This window comes from Epinephelus fuscoguttatus, linkage group LG6 (assembly GCF_011397635.1).
Source record: "Epinephelus fuscoguttatus linkage group LG6, E.fuscoguttatus.final_Chr_v1".
Lineage (NCBI taxonomy): Eukaryota > Metazoa > Chordata > Actinopteri > Perciformes > Serranidae > Epinephelus > Epinephelus fuscoguttatus.
Genome location: NC_064757.1, coordinates 40,849,361 through 40,867,457, shown reverse-complemented (window position 1 = coordinate 40,867,457; position 18,097 = coordinate 40,849,361). Strand labels below are relative to the sequence as shown.

The following is an 18,097-nucleotide window of genomic DNA, read 5'->3' as shown; positions in this document are numbered from 1 at the left end:
TTTAGTAATGAGTGGATCTTCAAGTGTTTAAAAAATATATATTAATGTCGACCGGGTTATGTGAACTGTGTTTATTCTATTCCTCACGTGGAGAAAAAAACACACGAAACCCCTGAGCTTGCCAGAGAAGGACTAAATGCACAGACACACTATTCTTAAATATCCCATTAAGAGAGACTGTTCTGAAAAATGTCTGATCCGATTCTGCTGACAATAAACCAGGTGCAGACTTCCATCTGTGTCACTGCTGATGAGGAAATACAGTGAGTTTTGGACAGAGCAGTGAGTGACAACAACCCCGCCCACATTTAAGAGGACTGTTTGTGGTGGAAACACTAGGGTGTAGGTACCATGTCTGAAGGGTTACTTTTGGTTCCAAAGGTACCATACTGAAAGTGTTTGGTAGAAATGGGGCTAGTGTTTACACTAGCTACTGACTGCAGCTCTTTATCAAAACTAATGAGTATTTTTATTCTAACAACAGGTTAAATGACAACATACAATCTAAAAGGGACTGTTGGCTACTAGCTGGTGAACATAAGGAACCATTTAGCTGCTGCGAAGCCACATATTTTTCTCAGGAGCTAAAAAGACGTGCCAAGTTACCAGAAACACAAGTCTAAATGATACTGATGTTGGCCTGTGCTTGCTGGGAACTGTATTTTGGGTAATGCCTGTCATGATGTCACCCATTCCTTTGTGGATTCCTTTGAAGCCTCGATCTTGTCATTCTGTCTGTCACCATCTTGGTATTTTGGAGCCATAAGTGAGTGACCACATTTGGGCAAGAAGGTGGAGCCGTGGAGGAGTGAGGGGTCACTCACTCCTCACTCGGAAGTCGTCAAAAATCAGTGAGCAGTGACTTCCAGCGTCAGACACCGACAAAAAAACCCCCGTACTTTCACATGGGAATGGTACGCAGATGGTTGCCATCATTGTTTTATGGGGTCTGGCAGTGTCAGGGGGAAACACTTTGAGAAGACAATGAAAGTTATGGGGGTGCAAAGTCTGAGTAAGGTGGGTGGGAGCAGCTGTGACCCGGTGTTCATGTCAACAAGTGCATGTGTTGGCTAAACGTAACCATATGTGTTTGTTAAAGGGACATTGTGTAACATTTTCAGTTGTTTACTGGCAAAAATTGATGTCTGCATTCATAAATATGTCATCACTGGTGTACTATTACCTCCACCAATAATCTGACTTATTCTCAGAAAAGGAGAATTTCGGATTTGTTTGTACATTGTGCGGGTAAGTCGTCTGTGGGCTTTCATTATGTTTCGCCATCTTGAGAATACACCCGCCAGCAAGGGACATACAGCACCGCCTTCGGCGTTTTCGTTGAGAGCCAGGCCAGCACTGCGTGACTGAGGAGCCGAAGAAGAGGAGCAAGAGGTGCTTCGCTACTACCCCGGCAAATTTGAAACAAAGTCCCACTCTTTGAGCATAATGCAGGATCATGCATATGCAGCATCATGGGAGACGGAATCCTTGTCACCAAGAAAGCGCAAAAGGGAACAGAAAAGGCAGCGTGACCAGCGAATTAAGTTTTAGTTTTGATTTTATTTATTTACTTTATTAATCCCCCTGAGGGGAAATTCAATGTTTTCACTCTTGCTTGTCAATTACACACAGGTCTGAAAGACACACACATGCACAAACAGGACCTATACATGCACAAAGTGGAGAGATGTCAGAGTGAGGGGGCTGCCCTTGGTGAGGCGCCCCGAGCGGTTGGGGGGTTCGGTGCCTTGCTCAAGGGCACCTCGGCAGTGCCCAGGAGGTGAACTGGCACCTCTCCAGCCACCAGTCCACGCTCCATATTTGGTCCGGACGGGGATTCAAACAGGCGACCCTCCGGTTCCCAACCCAAGTCCCTATGGATTGAGCTACTACTGCCCAAAAAAAAACAAAGCCCCACATCGGGGTAGCCTTTCCCAGGTGGAGAGAGCTGCTGAGGGAGAATGGTAATGCAATCACAGGCCAGCGCTAACAGCGGCTAACAGCGGCGCAGTGATGCGAGGAGAGGGATGAGGCTGTTAGCGACTGGCCGCTAACAGCAGCTAACAGCCAACAGCAGCGCTGGCCTGTGATTGCATTAAATTACCATTCTCCCTCAGCAGCTCTCTCCACCTGGGAAAGGCAACCCCAATGCTGACCCTTGTTTTTTTAAATCGCCGGTGACGCTGCCTTTTTGATTCCCTTTTGCACTTTCCTGGCAACGAGGATTCCGTCTCCCGTGATGCTGCATAATACATGATCCTGCATTATGCTCAAAGAGTGGGACTTTGTTATGCGGCAGTAGTGCAGCTGGCCACTAACAGCTGTTAGCGGCACAGTAATGCGAGGAGAGGGATGAGGTGTGTGAGGTTGAGCCACTTGTCAGTTGTCAAAGGACGAGACGTGATTGGTTTATTTCAATTTACATCCGCCCCAACAGTCCTACGTTGTAAACACAGCTAGCATGGTGAGGAGGGGGTTTGTCAACTCACGTCGCGCGTGTCTGTGTAGGAGCCTGAATGAATACTCCATGTAGTATCGGATGACATGGTTTCATCAGTGTTATCATAGCTTTTTGGTACACAGCGGCTACAGTTGTTGCAATACGTGTTTGAAACAGTGAGGCGCTAGAGTGCGCCATCTGTTTGAATGCAATATATGATTTCAACGTTAGATGGGAGAAATTCCTACACACTGTGGCTTTAATGAAGGACATAAAACATCAATGTGTGGTGATGTGCTGATGTAGCACTTTCATTTTGAAAGAGACTGTATGCAAACTGTACATTTCCCGAGAAGACGAAAGTGAATTTTCAAAACAGATGATGCATGTAACAGGAAGTTGCCATGGCGTCCCAGAACGTCAGCAACCAACACACACAGGGTACCTTTGACATGGAAAGTCCTTGAGCAAATGTCGATATGTGACAAGGCTGGAGTAAGTATGTGTGAGTCATATGAAAATTCACCCCCTGTACGGTTGCCATGAGGGGGGAAATCAGCTATAGAGACCAAAAACGCTTTTTGCTCCAGGCTGTAACCATGTTTATTTCTGCTGTGAATTGGGGCATTTTAACATGGCAGTGTATTGGGTTTGACTCTCTTTTGGAGAGGCCATTAACACATGCGTTAACTTCACTTTTCAGCACTTGCAGTAGCTGCTTGGTTATTAGCTAACTGCTAAACTGTCCATTACATCCTCAGTAAGTGATATGTCAATGTGATGTTTGCTTCTCTTTGCACTGCCCTAAGTGGCCAATAAAAGACTTTAAAGGGATAGTGCACCCAAAAATGAAAATTCAGCCATTATCTACTCACCCATATGCCGAGGGAGGCTCAGGTGAAGTTTTAGAGTTCTCACAACACTTGCGGAGATCCAAGGGGAGAGATGTTTTTCCAAACAACTTTTTATGTCGGGGCTTCAGGACACTTGGATCACTACGGACGAGCAGTATGGAGATATTTTGTGGTTTCAATTATGTGTTTTTGGACATTTGAATCTGGGGTGCCGTCAGCCTCCATTAGGTGGAGTTGTGTTGCTACCTCCTCTCCCCTTGGATCTCCACAAGTGTTGTGAGCGTTGGGACTCTAAAACTTCACCTGAGCCTCCCTCGGCATATGGGTGAATAGATAATGGCTGAATTTTCATTTTTGGGTGCACTATCCCTTTAATAGGTTTAGCTTCACTTAACCTAATTTCAAATTCAGGTGTGATTTTATCATGAAAACTTAACTAAACAAATTGCTTTATTTAGGCTGCAAAACCATTGAACTTCTCTGACCGTGACTTTCACAAGACTTGGGCATGTTAGCACAGCAGTTATTACAGACAAAAATTATCTAACCTACAAAGAAGATGATTAAACATGATCTTTCCTGTTAGTCGAAGATGCAGATATGTGATGACATGCCCACTCCTAAAACACTTGACAAGGACTGCTGCCAGGATTCCTGCCTGATTTTCGACACCTCAGGTCCATAAACTTTTTTATTTTCCCGCAATCACTCGAGCAAGGGAAACTCCAAGTGAGTTAAAACAGAGAGAGATAAGGCAAACATCCAACTGGTGACTTACAGGAAAAGGAAAGTTGCTCTTTATACGCTCCTGTGGACCACACAGTGTGATGATGCAATAATGTCTCTGATAAAAGTTAATCCGACAGCAAACAAATTAAATAATGGCTCATTTTATGTCAACATAAAGAGACCACAGTTCCTCAGAATAACGAGTGAGGAAGAGAAAGTTGCTCTTACTGTCACTTGATGCAAATGTGTTGGTATCAGTTTCACTGGAAGCATAGTGTTTCTAGAGTAGTGTCACTCATCTTTCGCATGGGAATAAATAAACAAAGGAAGTACAGTCAAATTGCATAATAATGCAAGTGTTTGTTCTCAGTGATTTATTTGAATAAAAACCACAACAGAGGGTATAAATTTACTGTAATGACATCTGATGTGCTGTGATTATATCAGAATCTCATCATGTGAAAGTGTGAAATAATTTGTGTGAACAAGTTCCAGTCAAGTTTTGTGCTGAGGCTGCAGTGACAAACCAACTTATCTTGTTACACTGAGAGACATTTTGGGGGAACATGAAATTTGCTGGTAAACTGTGTAAAGAAAGATATTGTAGCATGAAAATACAGCATGTTGTTATTAAAAGAGAAAAAAGTTTCTTGCAGTAGCTGCAAAATGCTGCCGAAATTGTCACTTTCTTTCACAGAGCAGTGACTTGAAGCAGAAAACGGAATATCTTTACTTTATTTAACCGAAACCATAACCCTTCTCTAACCTTAACTAACACTTTTTGTTCCCTAAACCTAACCATACATGTCTTGTTTTGTGTCAAAGCCCTACACATTGTACACCCACTGTCTGCTCCCACGACCTTCTCTCGACTTTCATATGGTACAAAAATATCCTCTGCGCGGAAAAACTCTACTACTGAACATAAACAGCGAAGATGTTTCCTGCAAACCCTTTTGGCGAGACAAAGTTTCTGTGAAAGTCACAAAAAAATAGAGTAACAAGGTTCGCACAACAGTGTAGCAAATCTTAGAGATCAGGGGTCATTTGCTTGAAGGTGTTCCTCAAGGAGCCGCGTGAGGTTCACTATGATTGTGTTTCTTTCTTTGCAGTTTTTAGGATATCACATTTTCAGTGGGTGTTGGCTTCTTCTATGGTTGTCCTTTGTCACCGTTCTGTTTGAGATTATCATGGACAGCGTCTCAAGGTGCAGACAGGGGGAGGAGGGTGTCTGGTTTGGGGACCTGTGGACATGGTTCTCTGCCAGAAAACGGTGGATTGCCCCCTCTGGGTTGGGACAATGTTAATACCTCAAGCGAAGGAGTTTGAGTATCTTGGGGTCTTGTTCACGAGTTCATTCATTTTCTGTAACTGCTTATCCTTTTAGGGGTCGCGGGGGGCTGGAGCCTATCCCAGCTGACGGTGGACAAGAGATGGGGTACACCCTGGACAGGTCACCAGACTATCACAGGGCTGACACATAGAGACAGACAACCACGTCCCAACCCTCACCTATGGCCAATTTTGGGTAGGAGATCACTGATACAAGTGAATGGATTAATGATATTTAGGGTTGTTATAGCCGTCTTTGGTTTAGTTTCACTGACAGTAGTGAAGGACAGGAAACATGCGGAAAAATAGACTGTATTTCATTTGTGTTTGTGTTCAGTCTTTAACTCTACACAGTGGCGTGCACAGACTTTTTGAAGGGCAGGGGCAAAAAGAAAAAAAAGAGGCACATACAGCACGTTCTCGCCACTGAAGAGGGCACTAAGTTCCGCGTGTTTTCGAGGGCACTTTAGACATGTTTATATGTTATACAACTGGCACATTATATAGCCTTAAAACAGACTAACTAGACAGACTACTCAAGTTAGTTTGTAGTTAGGATCAGCATCCACGAGAACTGTGTAGATTCAACATTGGACTGTGAAGAACACACAGAGACATGGATGTATGAAAGAAATAAATCCCTGGGGAGGTCTGGGGGTCCTCCCCCAGAACATTTTCAATTAAGCAGATGCCATTTCCTGTATTCTAGTGCATTTTAACACCATATTAGCACCAGATAATCCAAACTGGTTCTGTGAGATATAGCTCTGGCTAAATATAGATCAAAAAAGGGCCCAACATAAAAGTCATTGCAACAGTAATGTTTCATAGTATTTCTTGGTCCTAATAGTCTTCTGGCGTTGAGTGTGTTTTTCCACCCAACAGAGCAGTTGTGTTGGCGCTTTAACATGCGTTTTGGCTCCAAAGAGGGCACTTTAGCGTGCGTTTTGGCTCCCAAGAGGGCACTTCAGCGTGCATTTTGGCTCCAAAGAGGGCACTTTAGCACATGCTTTGACTCCAAAGAGGGCACTTTAACGTGCATTTTGGCTCCAAAGAGGGCACTTTAGCATGCGTTTTGGCTCCAAAGAGGGCACTTTAGCGTGCGTTTTGGCTCCCAAGAGGGCACTTTAGCATGCGCTTTGGCTCCACAGAGGGCACTTTAACGTGCGTTTTGGCTCCAAAGAGGGCACTTTAGCGTGCATTTTGGCTCCAAAGAGGGCACTTTAACATGCGTTTTGGCTCCAAAGAGGGCACTTTAGCACGTGCATTTTGGCTCCAAAGAGGGCACTTTAGCATGCGTTTTGACTCTAAAGAGGGCACTTTAGCATGCATTTTGGCTCCAAAGAGGGCACTTTAGCACACGCTTTGGCTCCAAAGAGGGCACTTTAGCGTGCATTTTGGCTCCCAAGAGGGCACTTTAACGTGCGTTTTGGCTCCAAAGAGGGCACTTTAGCATGCATTTTGGCTCCCAAGAGGGCGCTTTAACATGCGTTTTGGCTCCCAAGAGGGCACTTTAGCACGCGCTTTGGCTCCAAAGAGGGCACTTTAGCGTGCATTTTGGCTCCCAAGAGGGCACTTTAGCACACATTTTGGCTCCAAAGAGGGCACTTCAGTGTGCATTTTGGCTCCAAAGAGGGCACTTTAGCACATGCTTTGGCTCCAAAGAGGGCACTTTAACGTGCATTTTGGCTCCAAAGAGGGCACTTTAGCACGTGCTTTGGCTCCAAAGAGGGCACTTTAACGTGCATTTTGGCTCCCAGGAGGGCACTTTAGCGTGCATTTTGGCTCCCAAGAGGGCACTTTAACGTGCGTTTTGGCTCCAAAGAGGGCACTTTAGCATGCATTTTGGCTCCCAAGAGGGCACTTTAGCGTGCATTTTGGCTCCAAAGAGGGCGCTTTAACATGCGTTTTGGCTCCAAAGAGGGCACTTTAGCACATGCTTTGGCTCCAAAGAGGGCACTTTAACGTGCATTTTGGCTCCAAAGAGGGCACTTTAGCATGCGTTTTGGCTCCAAAGAGGGCACTTTAGCACACGCTTTGGCTCCCAAGAGGGCACTTTAGCATGCGCTTTGGCTCCAAAGAGGGCACTTTAGCGTGCGTTTTGGCTCCAAAGAGGGCACTTTAGCATGCGCTTTGGCTCCACAGAGGGCACTTTAACGTGCGTTTTGGCTCCAAAGAGGGCACTTTAGCGTGCATTTTGGCTCCACAGAGGGCACTTTAACGTGCGTTTTGGCTCCACAGAGGGCACTTTAACGTGCGTTTTGGCTCCAAAGAGGGCACTTTAGCGTGCATTTTGGCTCCAAAGAGGGCACTTTAGCACGTGTTTTGGCTCCCAAGAGGGCACTTTAGCACATTTTGGGTCCCAGGAGGGCACTTTAGCACGCCTTTTGGCTCCAAAGAGGGCACTTTAGCACGCCTTTTGGCTCCCAAGAGGGCACTTTAGCGTATGTTTTGGCTCCAAAGAGGGCACTTTAGCACACGCTTTGGCTCCAAAGAGGGCACTTTAGCGTGCATTTTGGCTCCCAGGAGGGCACTTTAGCATGCATTTTGGCTCCCAAGAGGGCACTTTAGCATGCATTTTGGCTCCCAGGAGGGCACTTTAGCGTATGTTTTGGCTCCCAAGAGGGCACTTTAGCACACGCTTTGGCTCCAAAGAGGGCACTTTAGCGCATTTTGGCTCCCAGGAGGGCACTTTAGCACGCATTTTGGCTCCCAAGAGGGCACTTTAGCACACATTTTGGCTCCCAGGAGGGCACTTTAGCATGCATTTTGGCTCCCAGGAGGGCACTTTAACGCACGTTTTGGCTCCCAGGAGGGCACTTTAGTGTGCGTTTTGGCTCCCAGGAGGGCACTTTAGCACACATTTTGGCTCCCAGGAGGGCACTTTAGTGTGCGTTTTGGCTCCCAGGAGGGCACTTTAGCGCGCTTTGGCTCCCAGGAAGGCACTTTAGCGTGCGTTTGGGCTCCCAGGAAGGCACTTTAGCGTGCGTTTTGGCTCCCAAGAGGGCACTTTAGTGAGTGTTTTTCAACAATTGGGCCACGAGGGGGGGCGACCCCCGTGCACACCACTGATTCTACAGTCTAGAGAGATGGAAATTAGACACCAAGAATTGCATCCATGAATACTTAATCTTGAATTGTCTTATCTTTAGGTGCATACGGTTTTTATTCGTACATAAGTGCTCCTGCAGGGGATATAAATCTTAATCCTGGCTGCACACAGTGGAGACAACTGGATCACAAGGGGTATAGCACAGTTTTAATTATCTAGGTGAATGACATTAGGGCCTGTACAAAGATTATTGATGTGATGAGGGGTGCTGGATCGTATGTTTCAATGTTTCAAAAAATAAAGGCCCTTGACAGTGTAATTAATATTTCATGTGGACCCTCCCCTCAACTGCAGCACAACACATTATAGCTTAAAATATCAACCTGGAGTGAGATTAAAAAATACCTAAATAAATAGATGACCCTGTCCTGTAACCCAATGGCCAGAATAAATGTTGGCATTGCACATTTCCACAAACTACAGACACGTTACATTTGTTAGCTTTTCATGGCACTATCCCCGGGGGCCGCTGCAACTTTGCAGATGTGTTTATTAAAAAAATTCCTTCATCACGGTGGTAAAAAACATATTTCAGGTGACATTATGTTTCAACTGCAACATATTCCCTACTGCAAATTAGTAGGACAGTATATAAATGTAATTTCTAGAATACTTAGTTTATAAGATGAAGTTACAGATGGGTCTAACATCCCCAAAATCCATTGGATGAATTAAAAAACAGGTAGCTGCAAAAGCTAAGCAGCATCCTTCATTAGTTGACATTTTGGAGACACAGTCCATCATCCATTATTTTAATCTCCATGACTGAAATGATTTAAAGTCCACGGCATCCTTTTTCCAGTCAATGCTTGAATATCTCAGTAAGAATTTATTTTTCAGCCACCCACAGGGACAGAGGTTTTGTTTTAAGAGTACTTACAGTAGAAGCCAAAAATATTCTTAAATGTTTCGATGAGGCACATAAAAACAAGATTATGGTCATTTTATCTATCCTTTTATCATCATACATCCATTTCATTTGCATTTATTGAGGTGTAAATGTTGACCAGTGGTTGTGTGAGTGTTAAACCCTGCTGGTGTTTGTTCAGAGATTAGAGAAGTGTGCCTGTGACGGGAAGTGGCCTGACTCAAAGTGTGACAGACTGTTCCTGTTACCTTAGAAGAAGGTCTGTAAATCATAAACAAGAGGAGGGTTTTTTTTTTTTTTTTTTTTTTTTAAAAAAAAAAGGTAGATTGACTTGTTTGAGCTTCTTGGTACATGATGGACTTCAATGACTTCTGAGTGACCAGGAGGAGGAGGAGGAGGAGGAGGGACAGGATAAATGAAAGTGAAACACCATAAACACACGATAAAAGTGCTGCAGGGCCAGACAGCAGCAGTCATCTCGCCTCCTTTGCCACTGCAGGTGCTGAAAGGAAGAGCAGACTCGGCCAATCAGCTTCCAGACAGAGAGACCAAGAGACAAGCTCGCCAGCTCAGCAACCAGACATGGCTCCATGGGGTGACACCAAGCTCTTCTTCTGCATCCTTTTCATCACCTGCTGCTACTGCTGCATGGGTAAGTGTTTTTTTTCTTTTTCCCCCCAAGCATCCTCACAGACTCACCATCAAACTGTAACAGTGATGCTGTTATCTTCCATCTTGTGAAATGAGCTGAATGTTTTTGAGCTGAAAAAGACAACAGGATGTAATTTATCTGAACAAATCCACTTGGCGTGGATCCAAAAGGAAGCGTGGCTTACAAAGTGAGACAGGAAAAAGAGGAAACTGAGGTTAAAATACTCACTTTACTGGGAATTTCAGTTTTCTGTGTTTGTGTTGAGAGTCTGGCTGCTTCTGAAGTCTGTCTGTGAGACTCAATTTTAAACTCACTCTCATCAATTTCTTCAAAATCTTCTTCTTGTTACTCCTCTCTAAAATCAAAATTGTCTCCAAAAGAGGTTTACTGCATTTACAGTGAGTAGTCTGTGCAGGATATAACATCATTTATCATTAGAAACCTAATCCAGATACATAAATAGTGGAGATTGGGGTTGTTTGGCACATTTTTTCTTAACCTTAACCAGCAGCAAATAAAAGGTTAAGGTCTCAGCTATACAAACACGTGTTTTATTGTCCACACAAATGCTTTTTTAAAATCATTGCAATGGTTGTCAAACCATTAAAATACTATTGCTACAAAAAAATTAAGCAACCAAAAGAATCAATTTGAACATATATTTAAAACAAGGACCAGAAAACATCAACATTTAATTTAAAATCTGCACATTTTTAAGAGCAAAAAACGAATTTAAGCACTCATCAGTAGAAATGTCTAATTACTTTTGCCAATGATCATTTAAAATATTGATGATTAACAACATCAACACTGTTTAATTCCATAAAAGCAGTTTTAATCTCTCAAAATACAGTTATAGTTTCAACTGTTACCGTTACAATTGTTGAAACATGCACCAACGAACCCCCAAATCAGTGTCCCAACCAACCCCGCTAACTTTTGCCCTAATTTTGTGATTAAATTTTGTTAACCAGCTAGCGTCTAGCTAGAAGTAATATATTTCCAATATCTCTCTCCAACACAGTTTTGTAATATGTTTAGTGCCCTGACCAGTTTTTTACTCTCTATATAATAAAACTGAAATGTTACCCTCACCAAAAAAGTTAGTGACCTTCAGATGCTTTAATACAGTAGATACGTGCAGGTCAAGGAAGCAATAACTTTGATATTATGTTTCTGTGACCTTCAAAAGACCATAAAAGAGCTGTGTGCAAACTGACTCCCCTACTCCATGAAATTCCTTTAGCATGCAGCAGGTGCCTTGCAAAGCAGAAAAAATAGGTGTCACAGTAGTAGAATAACAAGTATAATATGTATGATCTGTTATAAAGTTAACATTGCGTGACATAACTGGAGTAATTTCAAGTAACCATGCCTTTAAATCCTTTTGTTACATTAGAATATTAGATAACAAAGCAAAGTTGCACAGTAAACACAGGGAAGTTGTATTGTGGGGAAAGTTTCCCATGCAGGGTGTGCTGCTGGTATTTCCCTCTCCTCTGCTTCACTCTGTCGTAGCCATGAGTTAACTATTAACAGCTGGAAATCCCAGCGAGGTGACAAAAGCCAATGAGGCAACATTTATTATGTAAGTGAGGATACAGCAGTGTTTAGCTTTAATGTGTGTGTGTATCCTGCACTTGTCACTCAGAGAGGACGCATCTAGAGCAATGATAAGTTGCCCTTGAGCAAGGCACTGAACAAGTGATTTTTTTTTGGGTTTACTCAACTCAACTCAACTCATCTTTATTCATATAGCACCTTTCATGCAAATATGCAAAACTAAAATAACACCTACACAGCAAAAAAAACTATAAGCAAAACTCTATAGATTAAAAATCAAATCAAATTAAATTAGATTAGATTAGATGAAATAAAATGAAATCGAATTCAATTTAATTCAATTCAATTAAAAAATAACAGCTATAAAATGAGTTGAAAACCAGTGATTAAAGCTTAAAAAATAAGACTGTAATGTTGCTCCAAATTAAAAAGCCAGATTAAACTGATCAGTCTTTAATTTACTTTAAAAAAAAAATGCCAGCTGCTTACACTGCACAAGTTTTGCATTCTTATAACATCACATCTATATTTGCCCTTAAAAAAGGATGAAATAGAAATGTCAGATGTTTTGGCAAAAGCTAAATCTAAAAGGCTCGTATATGGTGAATTAATGCTTCCAAAATATTTATTAAGTACATAATTTCAACACTATATTGTGTGATCAAAAAGAGTTACATATATTTATTTATTTAAATACAAGTGCTAATGTATCTTTAAAAGGAAAACAGGATGTCTCCTAACAGACCTTTTGAAGTCCTTCACAGATGTGTGTATTGTGTCACTGCCATAAAACCTCACCGCCTAAACGTTTGATGGGCTGGAAAGTGGCAGCCTGCCACGCCCCATCTTTCACCCACACACATACCAACAGCATAATAGCCTCATTAAACTTGAACATGGAGATAAAACTTCGTTTTGCAGCAGATTGGTTTGCACTTAACTGATAGCTGGTGACTTTATTGGGCTTTCGCTGTGTTTGATCAAATGTTTTTAACTAAAATCTTGTGAGCGAGTAAAGTTATGTCTTGAATTGAACTGTATAATAACAGTGGTTGCACCAGCTGAGTATAAAACTCTTGGTAGGCATCAAAGGTGGCTGTAAAAGTCAGGACATCCTGAGCGTTTGGGTCGGGGTTCTCAAACATATTACTCAAAGGTTCACATCTGATTTTTATTCAACATCAGGGAACGGCAGCAATTGGCTGGACTGGGGCAAAATGGACACATACTCGTCCATCCACTTTTCTTTGAATACTCAGTTTTCTTGATCATATGTTTTTGTAAATTTTGGCGACATCTTAACCTCTTTGGTGACGCAATGTTCTGCTAAGACCCGCCCTACTCTGCCTGATGTATGCTACTTGCTGTCACAATTAATTAATGTCACATCTTTTGTGATTGAGCCGACAAGAAAAAAAATAATGCAAATTAAAAAACATATGTAAATATGGACCCCCACCCCCATCCCACTCCCTCCAAGGCTCAAGAGAGAAAAAACAAAATACAAGATGAAAAACAAAATAAAGCTAAAAAACAAAAACATGGAAAAAGACAACAGACTGGGTCATCACATTTCAAATAGCTAAAGTATGAATCACTGTTTGGCAACCAGACCAGGCGTTTATTTGTCAAAATGTGTATCCACATTAGGCTAGTAAAAGAGACTAGGTGTTTAGGAAAAGAAAAATGGTGAAGACATACATTAAAATAACTCAAGGTTCACCTGGTTTCACACAGTTCGAAACACCTATCTCCTGGGGGAAAGTCCTGCATTTGTTTGACCCATCCACCGCCCCAGCCTGCCTCACTACACGAATTTCCAGTCTTTATACCATTTCCTTCTTTTCTCTTGTCAGTGCATTGGTCAGGTGATCACAGCCTTCCTGATAACATGGGTTACTCAGGAATTACTGGCTCGAGGTTAAGTGGGTACAATGTGTATTCAAAGTCACTAATAATTTGATCAATGCAAACTTTTTTCAAAATAGAAAACGTTAAGCTTCAGAGCGTATAAAGCAACACATGGGCTGAGTACAGACAGACTAGCCAGTGGCTGATCTATAAATCTCTGTTGATATTTTGATACTTTCTGAGTCATAACTGTAACTGACGTGAATTTGTGCTGTTGAAATCTGTTCTCTGTGAAGAATTAGACTGAAAACTAGTCTACAGGAGAAGGTGCAGCGAAATTGATCTGATCTTCTCTGTCTTTCAGTGACATTTGCAGAGATACCAATGGACTGCTGCCTGAGTGTCGCAAACAAAACCATTGACAAACCCAAGGTTGCAGACTACCGCCGACAGATCAAGGGACAGGGCTGCCTTATTGATGCCATGATGTAAGTTGAGGTGGTGTGAAGTGAACGATGTTTCTGATTAGTAGATGGGACACACTGCAAGTTATCACATTCATACCCTGATCTGGATTATTTGATGTTTTTGCAGTTTTGTGACCAGACTTAAGAGAAAACTCTGTGTGCCCTCTGATGAGCCATGGGTCCATGAGGTGGTGAAGCACGTGGACCGCCTGAAGAAGTTCTGCAAGAAGCATAACTACAGGGTATCTTAACTCTAGATATTGTATTGCTCTGAATATCAAAAGTGCATGGTATCAAATAAGTTTTCTTTATGAAACTCGACACTTAAAAGTCTGGCTTCCACATAAGATTTTAACATGATCTGACAGAAAAATGTAAAGTGACCACAACACAGCATTATACAGTCACACATAAGCGAAAGCGGGCGAGTAACTATCACCAGTCGAGGCGATATTAGCGCTGAAAATTGGCAGTGCCTGATGTGATGCAATTGGAAAGCTAGCTTGCTAGCTAATGATAGCTATGTAGCTAACAAATCAGCACATTCTCACTCCGACCTCATCACATATCAACGTTTGGTCACGGACTTTCTGCACCCAGATACGATGTGAAAGGTTGGATGTTGACGTTCTGGGATGCCTGTCACATGCATCGTCTGTTTTCAAAATTTTTCCAACATGTGGAACTTTTCCTTTTAACATTTACAGTGAGATCTGAAAGTCTTGCACCTGTCATTTGAAGCATTTTATATATGCTAGCCAACTTTGTTAACACAATACTTCATGAGATGCAATCAAAAAGGAGCTGAATTTAAAAAAGAAAAAACATCAAGGTTTCCTAGTTGTGCCAAGTTATACTAAAACTTCAGTCTGTTTGAAGCCTCAATAAAGTGTTGAAATTCATTAAACAGTGAAAACACAAACGCTGCCTTTGTTTGAGTCATGACGTTGTAAAGAAGCACCACAGTCTGTCTTGTTTCTGTCATCATGTTGGTGCAGGAGTTTCAGTTTCAAGCAGTGATGAAATCAGTGGCTTTCGTTTCTAATAAATATTTGTGTGTCTACAGCCCGACCGCTGCAATGGACTGAATTATGAGTAAACTGAGAGTGATCTGTGACCTTCTCAGCCACAGCAACAACAGAGCCGGAGTGGACCATTTACCAAGCAGACGGGGTGGATCAAACCAATAAATACATTTATAATAATAGTGACTCCTCCTATGACTAAACTATGACTATATTCTATTAAAATTATGTTTGGGTTGTGATGAAAATAAAACATTTTTGAAGGATTTTTATATTTTTGTGGCATTTTTGTTTTACAAGATGATGAATTGTGGGAGATATATAAAAGTATAAAATGTGAAAGTTTGTCAGAGTGTGTAGCTCACTAAGATATCTCTGAGCACTGAACTACTCAGGCAGCACCTTTTTTATGTTGTGTGGATTTCTTTGATCATTGACCATTTTCAAAATAAAGCCTTGTTTTTCCAGATCTTGAGCATGTCTGTCATTCTTCGTCGACGACACTGTTCACTCGGTTGGGAGTGAAAATGAGTCAGTGAGCCTTTTTTGTTTGTTTGTATCTGTTGAATCCCACCACAGCTGCAACGAATTCTATTTCTAGTTTAGGTTTGGTGGGTTTGGGTTTACACTGCAAGTAGGGATGCATTGACCGATAACCGATACCAATATCGATATATCCACTTTTTCCCCCACCTAATTTTGGTGATCATAAAGTCTCTTCTGTAGTGGAATTAACATCATATTATGCATGCACCAGAAGATGGAGACATGAAATACAATACTTTTCAATGTATGTAATACTCATTGTGCAAAATAAGATACCGATGACATGCCAATATAATCAGCATGTTGGCCAATTCCAATATTTCATTTTAAAGCTAATATCGGCATATTATCATGCATCCCTCATTGCAATCATAACATGATGGTCTGTCCAACAAATTCTCTCTCCGACCTCGTCACATATTGACATTTGGTTTCTACGTCCACATACAACATGCAAGGTACCCTGGGTGCGTTGGTTGTTGACATTCTGGGACGCTGTGTCAACTTCTGCCTTTTACAAGCATTGTTTTCTTTTAAGAAACACTCCAGTTTTTAAGGGAAATTTGCAGTTTGCATACAGTCTCTTTCAAGATAAACGCACTACTGTACGATAGTACAACACTGTGAACTGACTTTTTTTTCCTTCAACAACAAAAGCATGTGGTTAGGTTTAGAAAAAAACAACAGGGTTTGGCTTTAGAATCTTACGGGATGTGAACACCGTCCTCTGAGGTGAATGTCGTGGTTTATTGGACCCATCCACCACCCCTTCTGCCCGCCACACTCGGACTTTTGCCACCTTAACTTTCATCCGCCTCGCCTCACAGCAAGAGGGTTGCCGGTTCGATCCCGGGTGTGGGAGCCCTTCTGTGTGGAGTTTGCATGTTCTTCCCGTGTAAGCGTGGGTTCTCTCCGGGCACTCCAGCTTCCTCCCACAGTCCAAAGACATGCAGACTGGGGACTAGGTTAACTGATGACTCTAAATTGTCCGTAGGTGTGAATGTGAGTGTGAATGGTTGTTTGTCTCTATGTGTCAGCCCTGTGATAGTCTGGTGACCTGTCCAGGGTGTACCCTGCCTCTCGCCTGATGTCAGCTGGGATAGGCTCCAGCCCCCCCGCGACCCTCAAGAGGATGAAGCGGTTAGAAGATGAATGAATGAATGAATGACGCAGCAAGTCACTGCCCCAGCACCGACGACTTCGACTTCACTTCGACTTCAGGTTTGTCTGTCCTAATCTAATGTATCTTCATATAACGGTTCATATGATATCTAACAAAAATGCACATAAAACGATTAGTATGACATCCTATGAATTGGCGCCCCGCGAATTACATTAAATACTTAACATAAAGTTACGTACTTAATGTAAAGTTACAGAGGTTAGGTTTAGGCAAATGAAGGTACTGTGGTTAGGGTTAGGAAAAGAAACATGGTGAAGATGTACTTTAAAATGTCTCAAAGTTTACCTGGTTCCAAACACCGCTCTCTGTGGAAAGTCTCTGTGGAAAGTTTTGTAACCGATCCAGCACTCTAAACCCTCATCCTTATAAGACCACTTACTTCTTTACTCCCATCAACACATTGGTGATGTGATCACAGCCTTACAAAACACATGGATCATACACAAACTACTGGCTAATGATTACGTGGGCGCGTACAAAGTCACTTTTTGCAGGAATACATACAAACAGTGCATGAGCACAGCCTGCATGTTGATAGAGATTTGACAACCAGGATTGTAGAACAGCCTAAAATTCTAGTCCTTGTAAATTGAACATGATGGTCTCAAAGAGATGGAAGCATAACATAACAGCTGTAGATTTTGGGGGGTTGTGTCATGCACATGGTTCATATTTGTGTATATAAGCCATAAAAGGAGTGTGAGGTAAAAGGGAAAAGATTTAAATCTAGATGATGCTTACAGACAGGTAACAGAGTCAGGGTAAAGTTCAGGTTCTGGTGGCTTGAAAGCAAACGTACAAAGCACATGTTAGCTTTGACAATGTGCCAGGAGTGAGTGGGAAAGAGCTGCTTAAATATGTGCAGGGCTGATGAGGAAAGTGGGAACAGGTGAGCAGGTGGGCGGAGAAAGCCAGGTGATTGGCACTGTGTTTCACTGAGACGCCATTTACACGTTGCCGGCTAGTTTCATAAACGGACATTTCACCGTCTCCGTTTTCAAAAAGATCTTCGTTTACACTTACCCATGTATATATACACAAGAGCATGCCAAACCTGTAGGTGGCAGTGTAACAAGAAGCTCAAGCCTTCCATGTATCCATTGTCACCATAGCAACATAGGTTGCACTTTTTAACGCAGGCGCAAGTTCCAGCGCATACTTTGAAGTGGGCTGCCTATAACTCCGTTTATCTCCGTTTATCTCAGTTTACATGCAAACGTGCAACCAGAGTTTTCCAAAATCTCCACTCTGGCCGGAGTTTTTAGAAGGACTCGTTTTCAGAGGAGAAATCTCTGTTTGCGTGTAAACGAAGGGCACAAACGAAGGAAGATGTCTTCGTTTATCAAAATCACCGTGTACGTGTAAACGGCCTCTCACTCACTCCCAGCACTTGGTATTATGAAACAGCAGACGTCACACGGAGGCCACCTGGAGAGTGGAAGGAAAGTGGGCGGTGGAGGAGTCGGGGATTGAAG

At 42.4% G+C, this 18,097-nt stretch overlaps 1 protein-coding gene across 1 annotated transcript; it reads left to right on the top strand.

Moving 5' to 3' along the window:
* Positions 1 to 9,794: 9,794 nt before the first annotated feature.
* Positions 9,795 to 15,362, top strand: LOC125890157 (C-C motif chemokine 19-like). Its single transcript, XM_049578654.1, has 4 exons — positions 9,795 to 9,987; positions 13,766 to 13,889; positions 13,996 to 14,110; positions 14,935 to 15,362. The coding sequence occupies exons 1-4, from the start codon at positions 9,918 to 9,920 to the stop codon at positions 14,965 to 14,967; spliced, it is 342 nt and encodes a 113-aa protein (XP_049434611.1). The 5' UTR covers positions 9,795 to 9,917; the 3' UTR covers positions 14,968 to 15,362.
* The last annotated feature ends 2,735 nt before the right edge of the window (positions 15,363 to 18,097 follow it).